At 34.7% G+C, this 24,904-nt stretch overlaps 1 protein-coding gene across 1 annotated transcript in view; it reads right to left on the bottom strand.

The window, feature by feature from the left end:
- Positions 1-332: 332 nt before the first annotated feature.
- LOC105363863 (uncharacterized) overlaps positions 333-24,904 on the bottom strand; it is a 26,014-nt gene continuing 1,442 nt past the window's right edge. The window contains exons 2-29 of the mRNA XM_011501664.1: positions 23,286-23,702; positions 20,858-21,190; positions 20,210-20,393; positions 19,662-19,988; positions 18,920-19,465; positions 18,466-18,837; positions 17,662-17,802; positions 16,643-16,848; positions 15,987-16,419; positions 15,627-15,727; positions 15,129-15,277; positions 14,916-15,026; positions 14,433-14,777; positions 13,710-13,924; positions 12,047-12,159; positions 11,824-11,968; positions 11,539-11,639; positions 11,266-11,441; positions 10,863-11,149; positions 9,831-10,038; positions 9,365-9,548; positions 8,494-8,706; positions 8,054-8,182; positions 7,236-7,403; positions 6,056-6,205; positions 1,498-1,729; positions 962-1,141; positions 333-597 (exon numbers count right to left, since the gene is read on the bottom strand). Coding sequence (XP_011499966.1) covers positions 461-597; positions 962-1,141; positions 1,498-1,729; positions 6,056-6,205; positions 7,236-7,403; positions 8,054-8,182; positions 8,494-8,706; positions 9,365-9,548; positions 9,831-10,038; positions 10,863-11,149; positions 11,266-11,441; positions 11,539-11,639; positions 11,824-11,968; positions 12,047-12,159; positions 13,710-13,924; positions 14,433-14,777; positions 14,916-15,026; positions 15,129-15,277; positions 15,627-15,727; positions 15,987-16,419; positions 16,643-16,848; positions 17,662-17,802; positions 18,466-18,837; positions 18,920-19,465; positions 19,662-19,988; positions 20,210-20,393; positions 20,858-21,190; positions 23,286-23,702 — 6,303 coding nt within the window. The 3' untranslated portion in view covers positions 333-460. The remainder of the gene's footprint in view (positions 598-961; positions 1,142-1,497; positions 1,730-6,055; positions 6,206-7,235; positions 7,404-8,053; positions 8,183-8,493; positions 8,707-9,364; positions 9,549-9,830; positions 10,039-10,862; positions 11,150-11,265; positions 11,442-11,538; positions 11,640-11,823; positions 11,969-12,046; positions 12,160-13,709; positions 13,925-14,432; positions 14,778-14,915; positions 15,027-15,128; positions 15,278-15,626; positions 15,728-15,986; positions 16,420-16,642; positions 16,849-17,661; positions 17,803-18,465; positions 18,838-18,919; positions 19,466-19,661; positions 19,989-20,209; positions 20,394-20,857; positions 21,191-23,285; positions 23,703-24,904) is intronic.

A 24,904-nucleotide genomic window follows, 5' to 3' on the forward strand; every position in this document is an offset into this window, starting at 1 on the left:
TATTTATGTTTGATACTTAAAACTACTTGTAAAAGATACTTCTTACAATAAATTTCGATTTGTGAGACACTTGTTTGAAGTGGCACTTTTATTAACACTTCAGGATCACGATACCAAGTAATAAATTGTTAATTTAAAATTTGATTATTATATTTTAACATTTGAGATTTATAAATAATTTGATAAGATTAAATTTTGACAAAAATATCTTAGACCAACCAATATGCTAGAGATTATTTTCACGTAATTTTCAATAGCGAAAGAAAAAATTTTAAATAAGAAAAATCGAAAAAATGATAAAATAATGTATCGAGCGATTCTCAACGAATTATCAAAAATTGCTTTGAATGATCATTGATATAATATGGGTATATAAAACTAGGCACTACCGACGGTAAATTATTGCTATTTTATAATTCGCAAAATATGTAATGTATGTGAGCTACGTATGCTAGTAAGTTTATCTGCCCATCAGAGATTCTTTAATTTTTTCGTCGATCCAAGTTCTGTAATGTGCAATTCGAACGTAAACTCCTGGTCGATTAGCTCGTCCACAGTGTTGTCCCCAACTAGTTAGGCCGTATAAAGTAAAAGCACCTGAAATTAACATAAAATTCATGAATCCCCTTCATGAAAGGAAATAATATGAATATTTGATAAAATTGAAAGTTTCACAATCGAACACATAATCAGATGGTGATTAATAAATTTATGGAGAGGAACGTATGGAAAGCTAAGGTAATTCATGACGCTAATCAAACACAATAATTATTATGCCATCTAAATTATATCAGCCTTATAAAACTTTAGACGAGCGATTCAGTCTTCTCCAAATCAATGATACTCGATTTAAAACAATAAAATATCTCCGGTACAACACGACACGACAAATCGAAGATTCGCAAGGCCAGGCACTGGTCGCGTAATCAATAAGAAATGGATAGATCAGTTCATACGATACCATTAAAGGGGCAAGCCAATGGTCCTCCAGAATCACCGTCACAAGTGTCAGGTCCACCGTTCAAGTGTCCCGCACAAATCATCCCATCGGTGATGGAGGCTTGACCGTAGACGTAATCCGCCTTGCATGTCGATTCGTCCAGTAGTGGCACCCAGCCGAACCTGAGCTTTCGCGAGTGCGCTAAACAGACATTCAACGATTAAGTAGCCTTGTAAAAGCATTTCTTAATCGACCTTCATAGTTTTTCATCGATTTCGAAAAGATTAAGGTAATCGAGTACAGCGTAGCTACCGATACTTGCTGCTACCGATCAATGAAAAATAAAATTATCTTTCTTTACAACTGTCGACCACTCTCGTGAAAGTCCCTATCTTCGAGCATTAAATGATTCTCAGATCGTATTAAAACGTCCCGATTCAGGCTCGAGCCCCATCCCTCCCACCCTTCAATCCCGCAAGTCATTAGGGCTCCGTTAAGTGCTATTCTTAACGTGCCCGAGTCGCCGTGTATTCCGATATTAGGCCGTTGGTACATACCGGATGAGCCAGCCTCGATGCTACCGAAGCCGCTGATGGTGCAATTTAATCCTGGCGGGTACTCGATATTCTCGTGTGGCAGGCAAATCGGCATCACGTGCCGACCAAGTGGAATACCCCGGCCTTTCAGCAATACGACGGCGATGTCGTTGTTCAGGCGATGGCCCTTGCGGAAGTCTTCGTGCACGTAATAGTCCTCGATGTTTGCCTCGACTTCCGTTCCCTCGTCCACCTTCGAAGCCAATGTTTTTGCTTAGCACTTTGCATACCGTCGATGGCTTCTTATCGCTTTCGTGCGACGGTATGATAATAAGCTTCTTAAGTATTAGAAACTTCGGGTATTAACGCCAAGGTTATTAATTGTTAATAGATACGTTTGTGCGTAGGGTCGGATGAGAAATAATAATTGAGCGAGCACTTGATACAGGTTCGTGTGCCCAGATCGATGTCTCGCTTACACTTACGCGAGTATATAGATAAACGGTCATTGTTGTTTAAGGCTTTGGAGTTTCGTACATAAATTATATTCATTCGTATATCAATGAGACGTCTGATCAGTAGTGATGGCATGCAAATCAATGAAATAAAGTATTATTTATAAAGCCAATAATTTCCACTATTTTCCGCATATTGCAAAGAACAATGAAATTCACGTAATGCATGTCACAAACCATTTCATAATTTATAAGGACGGAGAAAACGACAAGGATTGCAATTTAATTTTTAGTTTATTATGATTGTAATTGTAATCAATTATTGTTAAATAAAAATAGTATGTTCAATTTTTGTTGAGTTAACAGTTGAGTTAAAAATTACAAAATAACATAAATTAAATATTCATTCTAATAATTCTTCTAATAATTATCTTTGCACATTAGATTTTATGATATAAACGTAATTTTACATATACTGTTAATAATCATTAAATATTTCTCAATAAATTCAGATAATCAATGTAATAGCGAATATTGCATAAAACTTTTTTTATCTTAACAAATTAGAGAATAGTAAATTAATAAAATGTATTAAATATAAGAAAATGTATTATCATATGTTTATATATATAATTCTACAATTATATAAATTTGAAATTACAGTAGAAAATACAAAATTATTCAGATATTATCAGATATTACATCGATAGAAAAGTTGTAAGCAACGAATTATTGCTTATTTCATTATTACTCGAAGGATACATTTGTATTCATTATTTATTATCCAATTATTTTCTGGATTAAGAAGACAATTAATACTCACTAATAATTTTTAATATACATATAAAAAAACTTATACTTGATCAAAATTATTCTATTTAACATTGTCTTTATGCAACAATTTATTTTCAGCTCTTAATATTGCCATTCTGAAACAAATAAATTATCATTAATTACTCAAAAGTGAAAACGAATTGTGTAATATATAAATATATAGAATCCTGTCTAATTTGTCGATTATCGCGTCAACGATAAGAAAGCTCAAACGTTCAGGAATTCGCTACAGGCACCACTTTTAAGAAGATTAATCTTTCGAACATCCGCGACATGTACAGAGACCAATTACTCTGGAGTAAAATTCAAATCATTTAATGGTTTTGCTATTGAAAACGATAGAACAAGATTGCAAAACGGATTATTCTACAAGTTATCTAATTACATTTCACTTGGCATTCCTACACTTTAAATTCCATTTTTTGCTCCCGAATTACGTCATTGAGTTTGATAATGTGATTGATATAGACAGGTTTTATTAGTTAACGATACATTTTATCGAAAGAAGTTAAGTTTACGTAAATTTCTAAATAAATAAATTTCATTATTTTATAACGATATATGATATATATATATATATATATATATATATATATATAAAAATAAGCGAACCTTCTTTTCTTATTCGATGAGGCAAAATCGCAATCATTATTACAATAATTTATCAAATCTTTCACATTTTTACCAATATATTTGAATTACTTTTACAGAAAAATAATATATTGAATGTAAAATTTAAGGAGCGAAAGTATGTGTGTATACATATTTCACTGTCCCTGTTAATCAATTATTTATTCTAAAATTTGGTGAAATCATCGAACTTATCAGGTTATCAAATAATACAATCAGTTTTTTCGATCTACGAATAACGTTTATGTAGTGAGTCTTATAACAACAAAATTTCTCTAACACATAGTTGCAATTTTAATCGCACATACATCCAATCACCAGAATTTCAATAAGTTTATCTTGGATTAAATGTACCGGCAACCAAAGTAATTCTTACCGTAATTATTATGGCCAATCGCAAACTCGACTATCCGGGTTAAAATAAGTACCAGGGCCGCATTGTTGCAAGAATGCTCGTCCTTTCCAACAGTTAACGAAAAATGTCTTATCCGGGGGGTACAGAAATTGTCCGGTAACATACTTGTTGGGACATTTAATCTTGTACCTTATCGATGCAAAGCCACTGTTGGGATTATGCTTTTCATACAAATTTTAGTTAAGTTGTATATCACGCGCACACACACATATTTGATTTTATTATTTAATTGAATAGTTATAAATATATGCTTGTAATTATCATGTTACCTATTCATTTTATTTTAAATAAGTAGTGAGTTTTAATTTATGTTAAGTGTACAAAATTGTTTGAAAGACATTTCTTATAATAAATATACAATTTGAGTAAGCGTTAAGTAAACGCAAAAACAACATTAAACTTTTAAATAAGCATTTTCAAATTAAAATTAAATCAATATATATATATATATATATATATATATATATATATACCTTAAGATTAAATAAGTTTTTAATAAAACATTAGATATTAAGTGTTTACAGTACTTACAAAAATATCATCATAATCATCAACTGTAGAAATAAATTTCACTATGCAAAAAGCTATTATCGTTGTTATAATAAATAAATATTTCATTCTGCAATAAAAAATAGTACGTAATAATTTAAATGCAATTTCAATATAATTGAATTAAAAAAAATTTTAATTTAACAACTATAGAAGTTTTCTTATAAATACTTACTTGACAACATGTAATGCGCAAATAAATTTTCTCACAGGTGTTCACAAAACCAGATATTTTTAATGTTCATAATGCCAACGTCTTATACACATAATATTTAAATACTAAACAAATTTTCTTATCTCTACAATAGATCATCTGTTCTTTACGTGTTTTAATAAGGAAATACTCATTACTTAAATGAAATACAATATAACTAAAAACAATGTATACTTGAATATTCAATAGAACGGTGATTTGAAAATTCATCATTGAGAAATTTTTTTTTTTTTTTTTTTTTTTTTTAAAAAAATTTTTTATTTATGTTTTGACGATATTATTTTAATATTTAAAACTACCTTTGTCTTTAAGAAAATTCATAAACGAAATGTATCTCATCGTGAAAATATGCCGTCAAATAAATGTTCGGTATCAATTTAACGTATTATATTTTTTTCGATCATTTTCATAAATTAATGATTACGTAACATTATGCATTATAACGTTAAACTATTAAATACTGTGTAAATTATGTGGATTTAAATATTTATATATGTAGAGAGCAGTATTTATTGCAATATTAAATAGAATTATACTTATTCTTAATTATTTATTTTGCGTATTACGTCAAAAAAGATAAGAAATATACCACGAATATTTGTTGGTATTAGTATTCTTTATTGAAAATTTGTAAATATTAAAATTTACTCTCACTTAACTTATGTCTATAAAAAGAGAAAAGTCACCATTCATTCAAAACAATTTGTAACATATATATACATTGCTATTAAAAATAAAAATTGTTTTAAGTAAATAAGATCTGAGTATATCATTAGAATGGTAGCGGTGAAACTGTGAAAAATAATCAATTTTTTCGATTACTTATGCAGAAAATGTAAGGTTGAAAACCATGTTGACGCCTAAGAAGTAATCACACATGCTTGATAATATTAAAACTTATTTAAGCAAGATAAGACAATTTATCTGGAGAGGATGAAATTCGATAATTCAATGAAAACCAAAAAAAGAGTTCCATGCTGCAATATTGTCAATCGTTAATACATTAAGATATATTCGAATAATCGTAATAATATGTAATAAATGCGCAAACGCGACGAAGTATTGTTTGCAAATTGTTCATTTGCTCTATGTAAATGACAAATTATTGGTATGCGGCATAAAGCGAGCTTAATGAATTAAGAATTTGTTTTATCTACGAACGAGAAAGCGACGGCGCTGTTATTGTCGAGTAATTATTATCTCACGTATATGCACACTCGCGTATAAAGTCAATTAAAAAGTGAAAAAGAGAAGGCAATATTTACAATTTCCCAATGAAAAGTAAAAAACATTCGTATTCTCGATGGAAATCGTGCGGACCAAGGTATTTAACGTCACTATGGGCCCTATGTGACAATTTCGTGCATCAAAAGATCCGCGATTGCGAACGTCGCGGATTGGCTGCTATACGAGCGTTTGCACGAAACTCCATTGATCCCCGGGATCACCTTAATAAAAGCAAGATTTTGATAAAGTACTCACCTCCGTGTTGTAATCCCCGGCGCGCACGAAGTACGTGCCCTTGTTGTAACCTTCAAGGCAGTGCGCAGCCGTTAACACGTGGAGTGGCGAGAGCACGACAGCGCCGCACCAATGGCTCGATTTGCTGTGTCCCCGCACTCGAATGCTCGCCTTTGTTCAAGGTTTTCTCTTTTTATTTGCTCCTGATCGTTCTTTGTGAGTGATGTTTTTAGTTTGTCGCATCCACCACCCACTACCAGCTTTGACGGGGTTATCGGGACTTTTACTCTCACCGTTGTTAATTAGTGTGTGGAGGAGGTTACCATGGGTATGTTATGGGCATAATAGTCTAATTTGGGTAATTGATTATTGGAGGTATTTTGGAGTGCGCGGCGTAACGGGATACTTCGATATAAGTCGAGTTAAGGGAATAAGGCATGGAGATTTCAATCATTAGTAAGGTAATGATGAATTTATCGCATCGTTATAAATATTTCATTCGAGCTTTCAAGTTTAGAAGTGTTCTTTTTTTTCTTTGTATTCTCTTTCTCTTTCTAATCGAGAGATGAATTCCCAGTTATTTGATCTTTGATGAATTATACATTATATTCGACGTATTATATATTTCTTATTTAAAGACCCAAAAATCAATGCACAACTATTGATCAGCGTTAAATGTTTTTAACAATATCAGCTGTTACCAATTGTATTTTCGAATCAATTTAACAGTTGTTTCGCTTCGTTTTTCTCATTTACAAAATATATTTTACACAAAGAAAGGATTTTGATTTAGAAAAGTTACAAATCACAAAGTATAATTATTTTCCATTGCAAGTTTTTTAATCTCGCACCTGAGATCTCGTAGAGACCATAAATTTAGAATGGATCTAATAATTTCGTGGGAATCTTCGCGATTATTGCACTTCTTCCAAAAAAAAAAAAAAAAAAAAAAAAAAAAAAAAAAAAAAAAAAAAAAAAAAAAAAAAAAAAAACTATTCACATTATCATTGAATTTCAAAATTTGTTTGTCACGACAAATCAAGTTTGTTAGAGGAAGCCGATAGCAATAATCTTATTATTAATGAGTAAGTAAGCGTACGGTATCCAAGCCAATGGTAATTCGAATTCGAATAATCGGTTAGTGTTACGATGGCGTAAATTAGATGTTAACGCGAGTCGAGGCGATCGGTAAGGGAGATACCTGCCAAGGGTAGGATCCACGGGGTGCGATCGAGCTGCGCACAACCCTCTCGAACATGAGCTCGTCGTCTTCGTCAAAGTCCTCGGGTCGCTTGCCGCAGTCGCTCGGCAGCAGGTCGTTGGCGTTCAGCTCGGGCAGCGCTTTCTCCGATCTCATCTCCTTGGCATTCTGCTCGTTGTCGTACACAGAGAGAGAGAGAGAGAGAGAAGAGAGAGACGAACGAAGGATCGGCTCTAAACTCTCCGGAGGAACGGCATTCCAGAAAGTTTAGAGGGCAGCCCAGTCGCGGATATCCTCGAACCGAAGCCCGTCCGATCGGGTCGACCGCCGCGACTCGACCGCCCTCAACCTCGCCGATCCTAATTCTACTTTTTAAAGCCTCTTTTTACGAGTCATCGTAGTGGATTCGACGAGGTGCCATTATGATTGACTACGCTTGCGCCACTATCAGTACATATCGATGGGATACATTTAATGCAAGTGTAAATAAGGCTTATGTTTTTTTTTTTGTTTTTTATTTTTAAACAGCGTTCGAGCTCGTGGACGGAAAGAAAGTAGTGACCCATTGTGAAAAAAGAAAAGAAAAAAAAAAGAAAAAAAAAAGAAAAAAAAAGAAAAGAAAAAAATCGTCATCTCATGTTAGCTCATCCTTTATTACACTGACTATTCGATTCCTTGATACATCATACATGTACAATGAATAGATCGCAGTTGGCTGGGCGTAGATTAAGACAAGGGAACTTCGTCACAGGCCAAACAGCCTCGGCAGTTTACGCGTTAATTCGCATCCTCGAACGCGGCTGTCTCGCACGAATTACCTCATACTCCGGGGGGATGGCTCCAGACGTGCATACGACACCCGCGTCCTCGTTGTGATTGCAATTGTGACGGCCCCATTGGTCGTGCTCGCAGCGGTACAATTGCGTCTCGTTGCCGAAGCAGAACACCTGCAAGCGTTTAGGAATCTTATAGTCGACGCCGCTCCATTATTAAGCTGTCTCCTTCTCCAGGATCAGAGATTTCATTTAGGGGTGGGCTTACGACTCTGCACGAACTCTTAATCGAAGCGATTATTTTAATATTTTTAAAATAAAATATTTTTGCCGTGAAAATATTTTTCTCTACATTTATTTGGGAATCGGTGTGCTTTTATGCAATGCTATGCAAATAGTCATCGATTTATTTCTTCGAGCTTTCTTAATTATGCATAAAAGAAGCGTAGAACGTGGCAGGACGAATGATTCGCGTAAATGCATACCTCGTCTAACCAAATTGGACCCGTGCCAGGACCAAAGAATCCATCTTTTTTCACCATCGCCGGTCCGCCGTATCCCAGGGAACGGCAAATGACTTTGGCCGTGGCGTTGGAGAAGTCGTCGTCGCATACGGTGCCCCATATTCCATGATGGCGAATTTCAACTCGGCCCTCCTTGGGACTAGTTCCGTTCACTAGGCGCAACTCGAATGGCACCTGTCGGCAGAATTTCACGCAGATTTGGCAATCTCATGGTTTTGCGACTCGAGCAGCGTCTAATGACGATTGTCGAGACTAGTTGCCTTAGCGATTTCATTTTAACCAGTTGACAACTCGAAAATTTCTTACATCTTTTAATGCATTATCCAACTATCCAACATTTATCAATTGAAATAGCATGTTTACACATTTGACAATCTACGTCTCGAGTCTTTTAAATTGTCTTTATAAATATATTTTACTCGCTTTCCATTGAACTTCCGACAAAATTATTAACGCCCGTCAATGTGACTATTATTCCTGTCGTATTATTCCTGCCTACTGATCCTCTCTCAAGGTTATAAATAAGTTGTTTATCGACCACGTAATAAAAAGTCGTCGTTTAATTAAAATTCTCTGGCTAATGTAGCTTGGACGCGGCGCCGAGGGAATCTCGAAACTCACGAAACGCGACTCCGCGACTGCTCATTTCAAATTCATAAGTCCGAGCGAATGTTACGTCCAACTCACATAATCGTTTATGCTTTATGCTTCGAATGCTCCTCCCAACCCCATTAGCCATCCACATTTCCATGCCATCCACCTCATATTTTAGCCCAAGTTCATATCTCGTTTTTATAAATTGTTATTGATAATGAAGTGACGCGAAACTCACGTTGCAGTGCAGCGGACTTTCATCGGATCCATCCGGGCAATCGGGAACCTCGTCGCATATGAATGGCGTCGGGATGCATACCTCTGCATTATCGCACTTCCACATGTCTTTCTGGCAGGTGTCAATGTCGGTTTTACAAATCACGCCGACGGCCTCCTCCGGCTCGCAATTGTGCTTTCCCCATCTGTCGGTATAATTAGTAGTGGCTTATCGGAGGAACATACATCGCTCTCGAGGCATCGCACTATCAATAATAGAACTTGTCAATCGTTCCTTATTTCATGCAGTTAATATTGTGTCCCCGACTACTGTTTACAAGGCCATTAGAAAAGTCGTTGAAAATAAAAGAAAAGGAAAAGGAGAAAAAAATTCCAGCTAATACTATGATGCTCTGACAACGCGATGCGCTCTAAATGCAAATTATTCCTTAAATGTCAAGTATTTGTAAGCAATCGATGAGATTTACCCTTCGAAATCGCATTCCCTTATTGTTGTTTCATTTCCTTGACACTTTAGTTGATCGACCATGAAAGCCTCGGGGGGATTAAGATTTCCATAAAATCCTCCCGGTCGCACTTCGAGAGCACCAAGACTGTAACCGAGTTCTCGGCAAATAACAGTGGCGTCAATCATGTCGAAGCTGTCGTCGCAAACTTGACCCCATTTATCCAAGACTATTCAGCGAAAGTTAAAAGAGCATACGTATATATATATATATATATATATATATATATATATATATCTTTGGGAAGGTAATGGGCATACGCCCCCGCATCATAAGGCGAACGATAATATCGTTCGTAATCACAACTAATAACACATACACATCGCTTACGCTTTGCTTTGTCTCTTGTATGTACGTCGCTTTTCGTTGCACGGACATGCACGGGAAAATATTATTAATATCGCAGAGAACTAAATAAATACAAAATAATTGTTTTATTCACCTGTAATATTATGCCAAATGTTTATTTAATAAATCGTTGCTTATCAATTTCACATTATCATTAATATGTGCATTTATATATATATATATATATATATATATATATATGCAAATAACTAGAAAATTAAGTATATACGCCATAAATACTCGTACTTAGCAGTATTATTAACAAAATTTTAAGGGATATTATAAGAACATGAAAATTTCGTATTTGCGTATTAGAAATACGCTTTGTTGGAATATTATGTTGCCAAGCGATTATTTTTGATATCATAATAATTAAATTAATATTTAACTATGATGAAGAAAAAGCATTGATTTTAATTAATAATAATAATAATAATAATAATAATAATAATAATAATAATAATAATAATAATACGACACGAATTTAAAAAATTCCTCAAAGTTTCTTTAGCAAACCAGGAAAGCCTGATTCGAGCCACCGATCGCAATTCACGTAATATCCACACTTTAATCGAAGGGAGTTTTTACATTGGACATTCGTTGCCTTTCATCGGAGGGAAGGAAAAACCATCGTATCGCACTTACTCTTGATCTCGACCCTCCCCTCGTGACTCGAGTTCGCCCCGGCGAGTCGTATCGCGTAGCCGAGATTCTCAACGCTGCAGATCCGCTCGTCCGAGCGATCGACGCAGTCGTTCCTGCCATCGCAGACCTTCGTCCGATTGATGCACTTCTGATTGTCACAGACGAACATGTCCTCGCAGTCGAGGCTACGGTCCCGCATCTCGTAATAGTCGTGCTCGTCGCTCGAGACCAGGGCGCCGGTCATGCCGACGTTGCTGTCCGACAGGTAGCACACGTTGCCCTCCTTCCTATTGTCAACCACATATCAATCATAATACATAAATCACAGTAGCACAAGCCTTAACGTAAGTAAGACTCGAGGTGGCTAATTTAACGGGGCAGTGCGTGAAAAATTGATAGTTACAGGTGGGTAAAGGAACGGCAAGTGAAGTCCGCCTCTTTACAGCGCAACGCGCAAGTTTTCGCCGGTGTGTTGAGCCACTTCTCGATGTCGTAGCCGTCGAGCATATGCTTTGATATTTTTTTGTAAAAGCTCATGTAGGACGAGCACTTTTTCTCGTCAGCTCCATTCGTGCAATCCTTGGATGAATACAATAAATTTAAATTAGCTTCGCTTTTACTCGGATGATTAATGCTTAAGACTTAATAAGGGTGAGCTTGGTCTAATGTTTCTCACCTCTTCTCCGTCGCAAACCCAAGGTGACGGTATGCATTCGCCAGGCAAGCATTCAAAGTGCTTTGGCTTACAATTCCCAGTCAAATGACTGTTTTTAGACACTGCAATAAGAAGGATACGTACGATCTTGAGGTATATATATATATATATTTGTGTGTGTGTGTGTTTTTTTTGTTTTTTTTTGTTGTTTTTAACGACCATAGCAGGAGATATTGTCTATTATAAATAAGTCTATATATAAATGAGAATTACGTTATCTCAGCTTGGGATGATTAAGCGACTTACGTATTTTGCCGCAATACGGGATGTCGCAATATTCGTATTCGCCTCGAGGGCCAGTGAAACACCAGGGCCGCGACTCTTTACTCGGATTTGGATTTCGGCAATAATTGTGATCTCTCAGTTCGTCTCGAGCCGGTCTGTTTGGTACCTGAAAATGCAATATCGTTCACTTCGTCGTGCTCCTCCAAGTATATTAGACGTCATAATCGTGTCGATCGATACTAACTTTGGACATCAATGAGTGCGCTACTTCCGGATCGGACCAAGATAAGCACTTTCGACCGCTCATGGTAACGCTTGCATTTCCGGAATATTGATTACCATTTCCATATGTGCATCCTGCGTAAAAATATTGTTATATTATAATGCCGACGATATTAAAGTGACGATAGAGAATACGACACGGCGTACGATGATTTTTAATTGTTGGCGTGTATCGTTCTATAATGAAAATTAAACTGTTTCATCAATTGTTAAGGAGAATGTCAAGCCACGTTGCCAATGAAATCTCTTCATATGAATTATGAATTTAATTTGAAAAATTTCCTATTTCGACATATATATATATATATATATATTAATGTTCTTATTTATAATAATTTTCAACATTAAATCTTTAGACAAAATTAATCTAATATATTTTGGTTATATATTGACTGTGAGAGGAGGAGGGGGGGGCGGACTACGGATAAGGATAAAGAAGAAAAAATGAAGAATAATAAACATAAGTACTTTTTATTCATAAAAAGACTTTTTTTAAAAAAATGGAACATGTTATACCGATATCCAATGGACTGATTAAATAAAAACTTTGTACGCATACGCGCGTGCGTCTAAATGCACACACACACGCGCGCGCGCGCACAACATAACATAGACACACAAATACATACCTACGCACGCACGCACGCACGCGCACACACAAAAAACTGATAACGTTAAATAATTAATTGGTTCGTTCACGAATGTTTATTATCTTCTAGTATTATGAAACTTTGTATAATATCTTTTGTTTTACAAGTGAAAGGGTACGTATGATTTTTGTAAAAACGGATACGTCACTTTTTCATTATTTTTTCATAGGTTAAACGATTAAGGTTCTCTAGAGAAAGAAAGCTCGAAGATAAAGCTTCTTCTAATTAAATTTATACATAGAAAATCGTATGTAATTGTCATTATATCATAGTCGTATGCGATAACTATCATATACTCGTGTTACGTCATATTCGTAGCCTTATACATGTTTATTTCCATGATCACACAACTATAAAAAAAATAGTTCATTTTCAAATTAGTATTTCCAATTGATATTAATTTCACTGATAAAATTCGAACGTTTAGTTAAAGATTATTTACGCCTACTTAATCAATATTATTTTAACGGCACTGATAATCATTTGCTTTTAAGTGCATGCAGGTATAGATTTTAAATTATATTTATCCACTCCCTAATATCATTTACATCATTGAATTATCGAAATAATCCAAGTTTAATGCACATTCTCAATGCAGCTGAAGCAACTAAAAAGGGACATTAATTTCAAGATATTTCTCTTTGATGATAAATAAGGAAGGAGTATAATAATACAAGTCGTTGTCTCGACTTATTTGCCAATAAATTTCTAATAAAAAGTGTTACATTCACTGAAAATAATTTTTAAATTAAAATTTATTTCATAAGAATTTGTCAGTCGTCCGAATGGACGTTAAAGTCCCTTGTCGTCTTTAACCTTAAATCAAGTGTCCATGAATGGCGGATGGCAATGTGCATAAACATTAATGTATTAGGCAAATAAAAAATAAATAAATAAATAAAAAAAAAAAAAAAAAAAAGAAAATGAAAAAGAAAAAAAAAAGTGATTATAGTATGAAAGTACAGGCGCAATTACCAATATCATCGTAAGCCCTTTTGCAGATAAAGGAATGGCCTTTGTTCGAGCTGGCGCAGTCTTCGACGTCCCAGAAGTAATAGTCGGTCTTGCATTTATTTTCAGGACGATTGTGGCAGGGGAACTTGCGGCTCATTATAATGCAAACTGGTCGATGGCCTACGAACGGCATCATTTTTCTGTCCCCCGTCCAGCCGGGCCACCATTTATTGAACCTAATTTCGCATTATCGGAGAAGAAGAAGAAGAAGAAGAAGAAGAAGAAGAAGAAGAAGAAGAAGAAGAAGAAGAAGAAGAAGAAGAAGAAGAAGAAGAAGAAGAAGAAGAAGAAGAAGAAGAAGAAGAAGAAGAAGAAGAAGAAGAAGAAGAAGAAGAAGAAGAAGAAGAAGAAGAAGAAGAAGAAGAAGAAGAAGAAGAAGAAGAAGAAGAAGAAGAAGAAGAAGAAGAAGAAGAAGATTAGCGATTTAATCGATCTCCTCGTGAACGATATATCTTGGCCGACATATCGTCAACGAATTGATAATTTCAATTGACGTAACGCGTCGTAGCCGATAATCCTTTAATATAACGACCTAATATTGTCGGACACGCAAAGCTATACCCATGAGCTATTAGATCCATTAATATATTGTAAATCGACATGGTAACTATGGGCGATTGTCTCGAGACAACGTTGTCTCGAAATCACGAGCAAGTAGTCAGGCTGTATAAGTGCCGTACTCACTTGAATCTCGCGACGCTCGAGTCCTCCCATATCCATATGGACATGTTGAAAGTCGTGAAACCCATGCCGGCGGTCATGACCGAATCAACCTGGGGCTGGCTTTGAACGAGGAGCTCCGAGACGAAGTCGTTCTCCGGTTGATCGAGGAGATCGAGTAGTCGGGAGCCACGACGCTGGCAGTGGTCGTGGGCCTCGGCGTGGTTGAGCCCTTGGCTGGGCTGGGCCACGTGGTAGCATTGGCCATTGTGGGCCACTTCGTCCGTGCGACAATGGGCCGCGCGATTTGGTAGGCATCGCACCGCTATAGCGTCTCGCTCCAATTGGCATTCGGTTTTGTGCGAGAATCTGAAATCGGCGAGAATTATTGGCGATTGAATGGATTTGATTGGATTGGCGATAACAAAAAAAAAAAAAAAGAAAAAAAAGAAAAATAAATAAATAAATAAACAAATAAAGAACTCGTTACTACACCCAGCAGCTCACCTGCAAAGTTGGAATCTAGTTTCGTTTCCATGGCATACGACGGAATTGGCGGCTATCCATTTTGGTGTTTGGGACGATTTTGGACGACCTTGCCAAGCTGTGATTGCACCCCTAAAAACAAAAAAAAGAATAAAAAATCGCGATATATTAATCGATAATTTCCTACGAAACATAAGAGTATATAATAAGAAGATATTTTTGCGTATGAGTAACCTTCCGTATCCCAGCTGTTTGCAGACTACGTGAGCTTCTTTGAGATTCCATTCGTTTCTAGAGTCACAAATCACTCCCCAGCCAATGTCAACTCCATGGACTTCAACGTAACCCTCGGATGGATTCTCTCCGCCCCTTAAACGTATTATCTGGGAATGGTTTTTTTTTCTTTTTGTTATAAAATTCGAGCATATAATAGAATATATGTGTGTGTGTGTGCGTGTGCTAGTGTGTGTGCGTGTGTGTATTAAAAAGCAAAATTCTTTTATTAAAATTCTATGCATAACAACAGCTACAACAACAACAACAACAACAACAACAACAACGACGACGACGACGACGACGACGACGACGACGACGATAATAGTATAAAATAATTTTTTGTCGACCAACGATTAAATATTCATATATTTATATATTATCTTAGAACGTCGCTTTAACTATTTATGCAAACAAAAAACAAAAAACAAAAAACAAAAGATAAAAATATTTATTTACCTGACCGGATATTGGTGTACTTTGACCTGGTTTGTGGGCGTCGATAATCAACGACGAAGCTGTCGCCGACAATGTGTCGTGTGTTGGGAATGGCGGCTCTTCTAAATAATTTAACATCAGTTAACTTACAAAATAAAGCTAAGAATAAGTAAAGAAAGATGTTTTATAGAGGCGTTAGACTAGTCGATGCATGAAGTAGGAAAATCGTAAAGTGCGCAAAGCTCGTTTTCGAAGCTGCGGTGAAGCTTGAAACTTACCAAAACATAAACAATAATTGAATATTCATATGAAAATGTCTGGGCATTTTAACGTATTAGAATTATAATTACATTATTAATAATTGATAATTTAATAGTTTACCATCTAGGAAAGGAGATAGCTCGACATCCAAAAGGTAGCTTGGCGTGTGGCTATTGATTTTCATTACCACTGATTCCTCCTCCTCCTCCTTCGTCTTTGTTTTATTTTTATTATCAAAGACTAGCCGAGGCTTCCATTGTTTACCTTCTCCCGTTGTTTCAATTTCTACGGCAAAATCTTCCGCTCCCGTAAATTCATCCGAATCAATATCTTCATTAGCTTTCTTCTCGAGCGAGTCTTCGTTTTGATTAGTCGTCTCGCTGAATATCGGTATCGATGAATTCCAATTTTCCTCGAGTTCGATGGATACCGTCGGAACGTTCGAATCCTCCAATGCACGAACGTATATGAATTCTCGGTTTTTCACTTTGGACTCGACCTTACTTTCCTCAATCTCATCCTGAGAGTCCTTAAGTTTGGTAGGGGGAGTATTCTAAATTGATTGTTAATGATTTATAAATTTATCATTTAGGAGATGATAGTGGCCGTTGCTTGTTAGATTGGAAGAAGAAAAAAATTTTTACTTATAAAGTAATGTATTATGGTCTTAATACAATTATTACCATTATATTATTTTTATTTAGCATATTGGGAAAATTCAATTTTGGCATCCATGTCGGTGGTTGTCGCGTTGTTAATGGCGACACTCGCATCACATGATGGGATTCGCTCTGAGATCGATCCTCATCATTTAGTATTTCTCGTTCTAAAGATGTTTGCGTGTTTTGCTTTCTCGTTCTTGAGTGGCCTTGATCTATGGTGAGATTTTTCGTAATGTAATGTCCTCTCGTTCCATTATTATTTAGAGAAACTCTGTTTGGTCGATTATTGCTTATTATAGCATTGTGAGATGGTTTCACACCTAATTGATAATTCCCAAAATGGTAATTAAATTACCGTTGTTGTTTATTTTTATTTATTTATTTATTTATTTATTTATTTATTTATTTATTTATTTATTTATTTATTTATTTATTTATTTATTTATTTATTTATTTATTTATTTATTTATTTATTTATTTATTTATTTATTTATTTATTTATTTATTTATTTATTTATTTATTTATTTATTTATTTATTTATTTATTTATTTATTTATTTATTTATTTATTTATTTATTTATTTATTTATTTATTTATTTATTTATTTATTTATTTATTTATTTATTTATTTATTTATTTATTTATTTATTTATTTATTTATTTATTTATTTATTTATTTATTTATTTATTTATTTATTTATTTATTTATTTATTTATTTATTTATTTATTTATTTATTTATTTATTTATTTATTTATTTATTTATTTATTTATTTATTTATTTATTTATTTATTTATTTATTTATTTATTTATTTATTTATTTATTTATTTATTTATTTATTTATTTATTTATTTATTTATTTATTTATTTATTTATTTATTTATTTATTTATTTATTTATTATTATTATTATTTTTTTTTTTCTTCTTTTTTTTTTCTTTTAATAAAATAGAATTAATTATACGTTCGATTAATGCAATTGAAACATTTGATAATTATGCTTTGTTAAACGTGCTAATTGTGGCTTAAACTTTAAATATTCGAATGTTATAAACGTCAAATGCGTAATGATGAATATAATAAAAATGCGTTCGATCAAGCTTTTTAAAGGTTTAAAGATTTAGTCAGTTACCTGAAGCGGATCCATGCCTATGAGCTAACGAGTTAACATTTAACGGTAACTGTCCATTGTTCAAATTGTATATATTCGGATTTGGCGCCCTTTCATATTCGAAATTTGTTGCATCTCTATTTGCACCTACATATTCAATAATTAATTTATTGTTTTATTAAGATATAATTAAGCTCTAAAATAGTTGTATTGGCGCCTTTTCATTTAGTCCAACAAAAATAAGTAAATAAATAAATAAATAAATAATCATCAACATTCAGGACTTTGGACCTAATTATATTCAATGATAATACATCATAAACGGTAGGTTTAAACGGCCTTAAATATTTATTCTTCCATGTCTAGACGAATAAATATTGAAGTTCAATGTCCTTAATCGACATGCAAACGATGCGGTTTTCTCTTCTTTCTACACAAATGGCTAAGCTATAGGTATTTTTAAAATGCAAAAGCAGTGCAATCCCCTTCATGCATCATTTTTTTTATAAGAATGAAAAATATTGGCGCCGATAGGGTGAAAAATTTATTATTATTATTAATTACATTTTTCTTATTTTTCTTTTTTTTCTGTTGTAAATTATCGCTAATAACCTAAATGTGTCTGCTCAGAAAAGCAACATTTATCGAAATTTAAACTTTATAATTGGAAATTTATCATTTAATCGGCCGCGGAGCTATCGTTATGAGGAACTGATAAAAGACAGAGAGAGAGAGAGAGAGAGAGAGAGAGAGAGAGAAAAGAAGAAAAAATAATAATCCACTGTGAAATGGAAGATGAAGCGAGACAAATTCCACAATTCAGACCTGGATAACTCGGCCGTTTTTCAAAACCTCGTCCCATGCCTCGCCACGTGCTTGGCCGAAAATTCTCCGATGCAGAGGATTCCGGTAGACTCCAGTTCCCGTCATCGAACGAAAGTCTCCTGTCATTCGTGCGGCCGTAAGTTCGTCTGTCCACGGGACTGCGTGTCCAAGTGTTCCGAGGTTGCGCGGTAGAAGTGGTCGGCCAATTTCCACTGGCGGATTCAGCCACTAGGACGCGCTTTTCGTCTACGTCCCCATCCCCGGGCTTTTCATTATCATTCGACGATTCTGCATTATCTCGAGCAGCTTGATTATATCTCGGCGCATTATATGGATAACTATGTCCATTGAAATCATATTCCGGCTGTTCCGCTGAAGCATTTGTTATATTTACTGTCCGATGATTATCGTTAGATATGAAAATACTGTTGGGACGAAGTATTTGTATATTTACGTGATTGTTGATTAGGATGATGTTCTGCCACCTCGTCGTTGCGATGCGCCTCGTGCTTATGGTGATGTCGGTGAGGATGCTCGCGCGAATGGCCATTATCATTATCGGAATGATATTGATGGTGGGGACGCTGTGGACGCTGATGAAAATTTGAATGATAATTCGGATCGTTTGGATTGTCTGTCGAGTCATGGGCAGTATCCAATTGACTAAATGAGGATTTTGCATTTGGCTCGCGAGTAAATAGTGCGCTTGACGATGTTTCGTGATACTTATGGCCTCTCTCGTTCTGCCATTCCTCCGCCGGTGATTCGAAATTGTCTTGATTATCGCGATGGCCTTGATTGCTGGTCGATGGAGTGTCGTGATAGCTTGACGATGATTCCAATCGATTTCGATTACCGTGACTTTGATGGTGATGTGTATTTTGACTCTGTTCGAAATCAGCCGGATATGTATTTAGCCTTGAATCCAAGCTCGATTGATCGTAACTTGAAGGGTCAGCTGACGGCTGCGACGAAGCCGAATTTTCTGTAAAATTTCCTTCTTCGATTTATCAAATTCATCAATTAGTATAATATTCATTAGTATTGTACAATACGAATAATTGCACGGTAATGCATTATTTTTTATTTTATTGCCACTTGATTGGAATGACAGGCAATATCATGAAAAGTAATGGATAGGAATAATTTTTTTTCTCTCTCTTTTATTTTTATTTATTTATTTTCTCAATGTTTACCTTCACTACAACCAGGGACATTTCGCGGCCAATCGCATACCAATGTTATTGGATTGTAGACAGTTCCACTCCCACAATCCATGGAATAAGTAATTCCATTTGCGCACTGTAGGAATTTTTCACAATTATCTGGATAAGGTAATAGCCCGGAAAAGCCAGGTGGGCATTCAAAATTACGACGTGATTGCTGAGAGCGGTCGGTTGTTTTTATCAATTTATCATCGTTCGATGTCTCGAGGTGATAATCGTGAAACGTCTGTGAAGGTTTGCGTGGATTTGAAAGTCTATCGTCGTTAGTATGCCCCGTATCTTCATTAGGTATTGCATCTAAGAAAAGTCCTTCGTTACTTTGATTTATTAGATTCGATTAGGTAGCATTCGGCATAATGCTAAACATTATTTTAAATTTAATTTTTGATCGGTTTATTGTTAAGGAAAAAATCTACTATATCTCGAAGTTTTTAAGAAAATAATACAACAAAGAAGAGAGAGAGAGAGAGAGAGAGAGAGAGAGAAAGAAAATTTTAATCAACATGAATAAAGCGTACGTTTAAACGAACCTTCGCAGCCCTTTACGTTTCGTGGATAATCGCAAATGTTTATCGAAGGATTGAAAACTGTTCCAGGTCCGCATTCCATAATAAATGTGTTCCCACTGACACATTGAAGATACTTTGTGCATTCCGAAGGATGTGCTATCGTACCACTTATATAAAGTGGACAAGTCAGAGGCTGACGTGCACATATTTATTTGATTAATCATTGAAGGACTGTATTATTATTATTATTATTATCATTATCATTATCATTATCATTATTATTATTATTACTATCATCGTTATCATAATTATTATTAAAAAGTACGCATAAGATTGTAAATGCAATGGAATCGCTGCGATTTAAGAGTAATTTACCATTATCAAGCGCTTTCGGTACATGGTGCTTTTAAATTATAAGAGGAGGGAGGAGGATTAGGGGAGGCGGGGAGGGGAAATTGAGAAATAAAGGGGAAAAGAGCCTGTGAGTGCATATAAATTTTCAAAGCTTTACATAAACGAATGGATACTTGTAAAGTCGCATCTCCTCGCATTCTTACATCTAAGCCATTGATTAAAGGATTATTTTGTTAAAGTATGCATTTAAAATCAATGAAAAGTTGAAAGCTTTGACTAATGAGCTAATCGAGACTGTCCTACCGTTTCGTCTTGGTCGGACTCCTTCGTTTGCTTTCCATTCGCCTGAGCCGTGGGATCGATGATGTCGGCCTCGTTGCTGCCGTAGCACTTGACTTTGTTTGGAAAGTCGCATTCGAGTGTCTCGGGGCTAAAGAGCGTTCCAGGTGCGCAGGGCTGGAGGAAGGCGCGCCCGTTCCAGCAGGTGACGTAGAACTTGCAGTCCGGTGGGTAGATGTAGAGACCGGTTGCGTCGGTCGTGGGACACTGGACACCGACGCTCGTCGACTCGATTTTGGCGACGTTGAGCTGCGTGCGATCGATCGTCTGGATCGGCAGTTTTTCCTTCCGTGGCTTCTGTAAATGCATCGGGCCTGTATCGACCAGGACCTCGATCGTCGAAACGACGACGCGCCCCTATATTGATATTACATCTAGGGGAATTTTAAGGATCGAAGGCCCGCCGACTCCCGAGATGAGAGATGGCACGTATGGAGCTTTCACCAGATCGACGCAAATATTTCATTTGGAGTATCAGCTGGTGGAAGGGAAGGATCAATTCCGTCTGTAATCTGTCGGACTCTGTCGGTCGTGCTGTCCCTCTCGTATTCTTGTTGTCGAAGCAACGCGCGTGTGGAAATGTAAAGGTCGGCTAAAGTGCACGATTGTCGCATGTGCGGTGCCGCAGGATGATGACTCGTGACATTGCTTACTTAGGCGAATGCGAGGGTTGCGAGCGAGATTGGAATGGGACAGCATTAACGTATAGTCGAGCGGGAAAAGAGATAAGTGGATGGAAACTGAATCGCCGAGAGTGGGTGAGTTCGTTCGTGGTTGCCTTCGTGGAGCATGGGAGTAACAGCGCCCTCGCCGTTGGTAATGGTGGCGGTGAATTATGTTGAAGGATGCTCGTTGATAGGGCTCGAGCGACGGGGAGTGGACGACGGTGTGAAATTAATGATGAATTGTCGTTGAAAGAGTTTAATCATCGACCGCGCGTGAATCGGCGCCTTATTATTTCGATTTATATTTCAAAGTTATAAATATCGGAGGATCTGGTAAATGTAACTCGATCTCGTATATTTTTAACTACTAAAGTGGCTGTGAAGGCACAAAGTTTCGTCGTTGGATTTATTCAACCAGTAGATTGTTTAAAGGCATTGCTATTTATAAGATAGAGCGTAATGTATTGGGAGGTCGTTCTTTTTTCAATTAATATGTTAATCAAAAACAAAAACAAAATAAAACAAAAAACAAAAAACTTTGTTCTAAATAAACACGGGAAAATGATGGCATTGAACGATATGTTATTTATAATAATATTATATTTCAATGATAGGGTAAATTGTAATGTTCCACGATGCTTTTACTGCAAATACGAATAAACAATAGTTGCACAATAAATTTAAGGCAATGATAAAATTAAGGATCGAAAAATCCCTGTCTCCCGATCTCCTCTGTCTAATGTAATTCGCAAAAAAAACTTTTCCTTCAAAAGTTCTCCTTCCATTACGTTTGAAATCTTACTCTCAATAACTGTTGTTATGTTGGGCTGGAATTCATTGGAATCGTAAATCTACAGTGTCTTTCTTTTAAGATAATAAAAACTTTTCTAAATTGAATAAAAAAAAAAAATTATAACAATAAAAAAAAAAGGTAAAAAAAAAAATAAATAAATAAAAAAGTTTCTTCATACTGATGAAAATTTCGCTAAGTTAATTAACTTTTATACAATTTTTTTTAAGATCGAGTACCCCAAACTTCCTATATATTGTTACGCATAAATGTTATCTCATTTTATTGTATAATTCTTTTATATCCGAAGTTTTTAATAGTTTTTGTTCGTATAAAATTAAAGTAAAGTCGATAGATAATTTTCAGAGAACCATTGGACGTTAAATTTTAAATCAGATTGCCTGTACGTTGAGCAAAGGTCAGAAAAGTGATTAAGAAGAATATCGAGTTTTTAATAAAACGAAGAGAATTAGAATTTAGCTCTAAACCGAATTTAAAACAAATCGAGCAGATAAAGAGAACATGGCCGAATACGAATCCCCATTTAAATTTATGAATTGAATTTTGTTTTCCTGATCCGCTTCATCTATTCCATTTTCTACGATTATGCATCATCTCGGAAGCAAAGTCAATCATTTAAAAATGATACTCAACTCTTCTAAACAAAGCGCTTGTTGGAGATTTCTATATTAACGGTGGTCTAAGAATACTAAGATTTTTTTATTTATTTTGAAATTACAATTTTAATTATAGAAGATTGTAATTGTATGGCTTGAAACATCCTAGTAAAGTACATTTGAAAATCTCGAGTCATATAAATACTCGAGATCTTACTATATAAATGTAAAAGAACAGTCGACACGATTTTATAATCGTAATTAAACAATTTAGTTTACATTAATTAGATAGAATAAATTTTTTTAATGATCACGCATACCTTACTTTCACTTGAAACACCTTCGTACCACTCGTCGCCATCTTCTTTTTCCAAGGAAACTTGCTGATTAAATTCCCCGTGCCCATTCAGGACGATCCATTTCCCACTTTCGCTCAACGTTGACGGATTCTGCTCATGAAAATCGTAACTGTGATCGGCCGAAGAATGATCACGATCGTTAATCGGTGCCCAGTTAGAGCTGAATTTGCTCGCGCGAGTGCCGTAAGGATCGGAACTTTGGCTGTTTTTGCGATTCGAATTGGGATCGACCGATGGATTTGTCACAGATTGTTTAGATTGATTTTGAAGAGACGGTCGATCATCATCATCATCTCCTTCCTTTCCCCATGCGGGCCAACTAACAATTCTTTTAGCGACTTTGCGATTGACTTCGTTACCACCACTTTTAAGAATATCCTGCAATGACAATAGGATATACAGGATTTCAGCAAAATTAGTGGACAGTTTTCTACATAAGAGTGCACATGATTCATAAAGGTTAGAGATAAAATTTTGTAACGATTACTTTAATTTTTAAAAATCAAAGGCATCCTTATTTTCCATTATAAAAATTAAATATCATAATCTCACAAACTCTTATCTTATGAATATAATTTATTGAACGATAACATCTGAAAATTATATATTTTTATGGCACAATATTCTAAAGAGTATTGGTAAATATCATAATCTCACAAACTCTTATCTTATGAATATAATTTATTGAACGATAACATCTGAAAATTATATATTTTTATGGCACTATTAGAGAAAATAAAAATTTGTTAAAGCTTAATAAAAGTTAGAATGTCACTTCGTATATTGATAATTATGTTTAAGCAACTTATTCTATAAAACAGTAAAAGCAATTTAATATTTCATTTGATTAATAATTCTGCGGTATTGGGGATTAAAAAAATTTTTCGATAATGGCATTATAATACATAAATAAATGAATATTGTATACAATGAATTTACACAAAGTTAAGATAATAATATATCATTTAACCACTGTTGAGAAAAAAAAATTCATTTTATCTAATTAAGAGTATACAAGTCGTGTATTATAATTAAAACTTTCAAATCTAAAATATTAATGAACTAATCAATAATCAAGGAAATATCAACTTTGTGCAGTTTTTATTATTTAAAGACGTTTTAGAAATAATGTTTATTGTGAAAACGATAATGAGATAAGTAAACAAGCAGCTCCAGAAAGTTCTTATCTTATTACCAATACTATCATATATACATATATGTATATATATATATATATATATATATATAAACATTTTTTTTTATTGGAGATTTAAACTAAATTGCTCAACATTTTATTTCACATGATTATATCTAAGTTATGAAATCACAAAATGGTTGCCTATAAGTATATTAATTTTCAGAAAGGAAAGTGAATATTTCTGTTATTAATGTCATTCACAATGATGGATTTTTTCATAATCGTATAATATATTTCATATATTGCACGCACATACTGCATAATTGTTAAGATTGATTCATAATTTATTTATTGAAGTAGGCTCGTATTAATTTTTTAAGCCCCAAGACTATTCCTATTAAATGAATGTTATATTAAATGAATGTCATGAAGTTTATATTTT

The sequence above is a fragment of the Ceratosolen solmsi genome, unplaced genomic scaffold (assembly GCF_000503995.2).
Source record: "Ceratosolen solmsi marchali unplaced genomic scaffold, CerSol_1.0 scaffold28, whole genome shotgun sequence".
Lineage (NCBI taxonomy): Eukaryota > Metazoa > Arthropoda > Insecta > Hymenoptera > Agaonidae > Ceratosolen > Ceratosolen solmsi.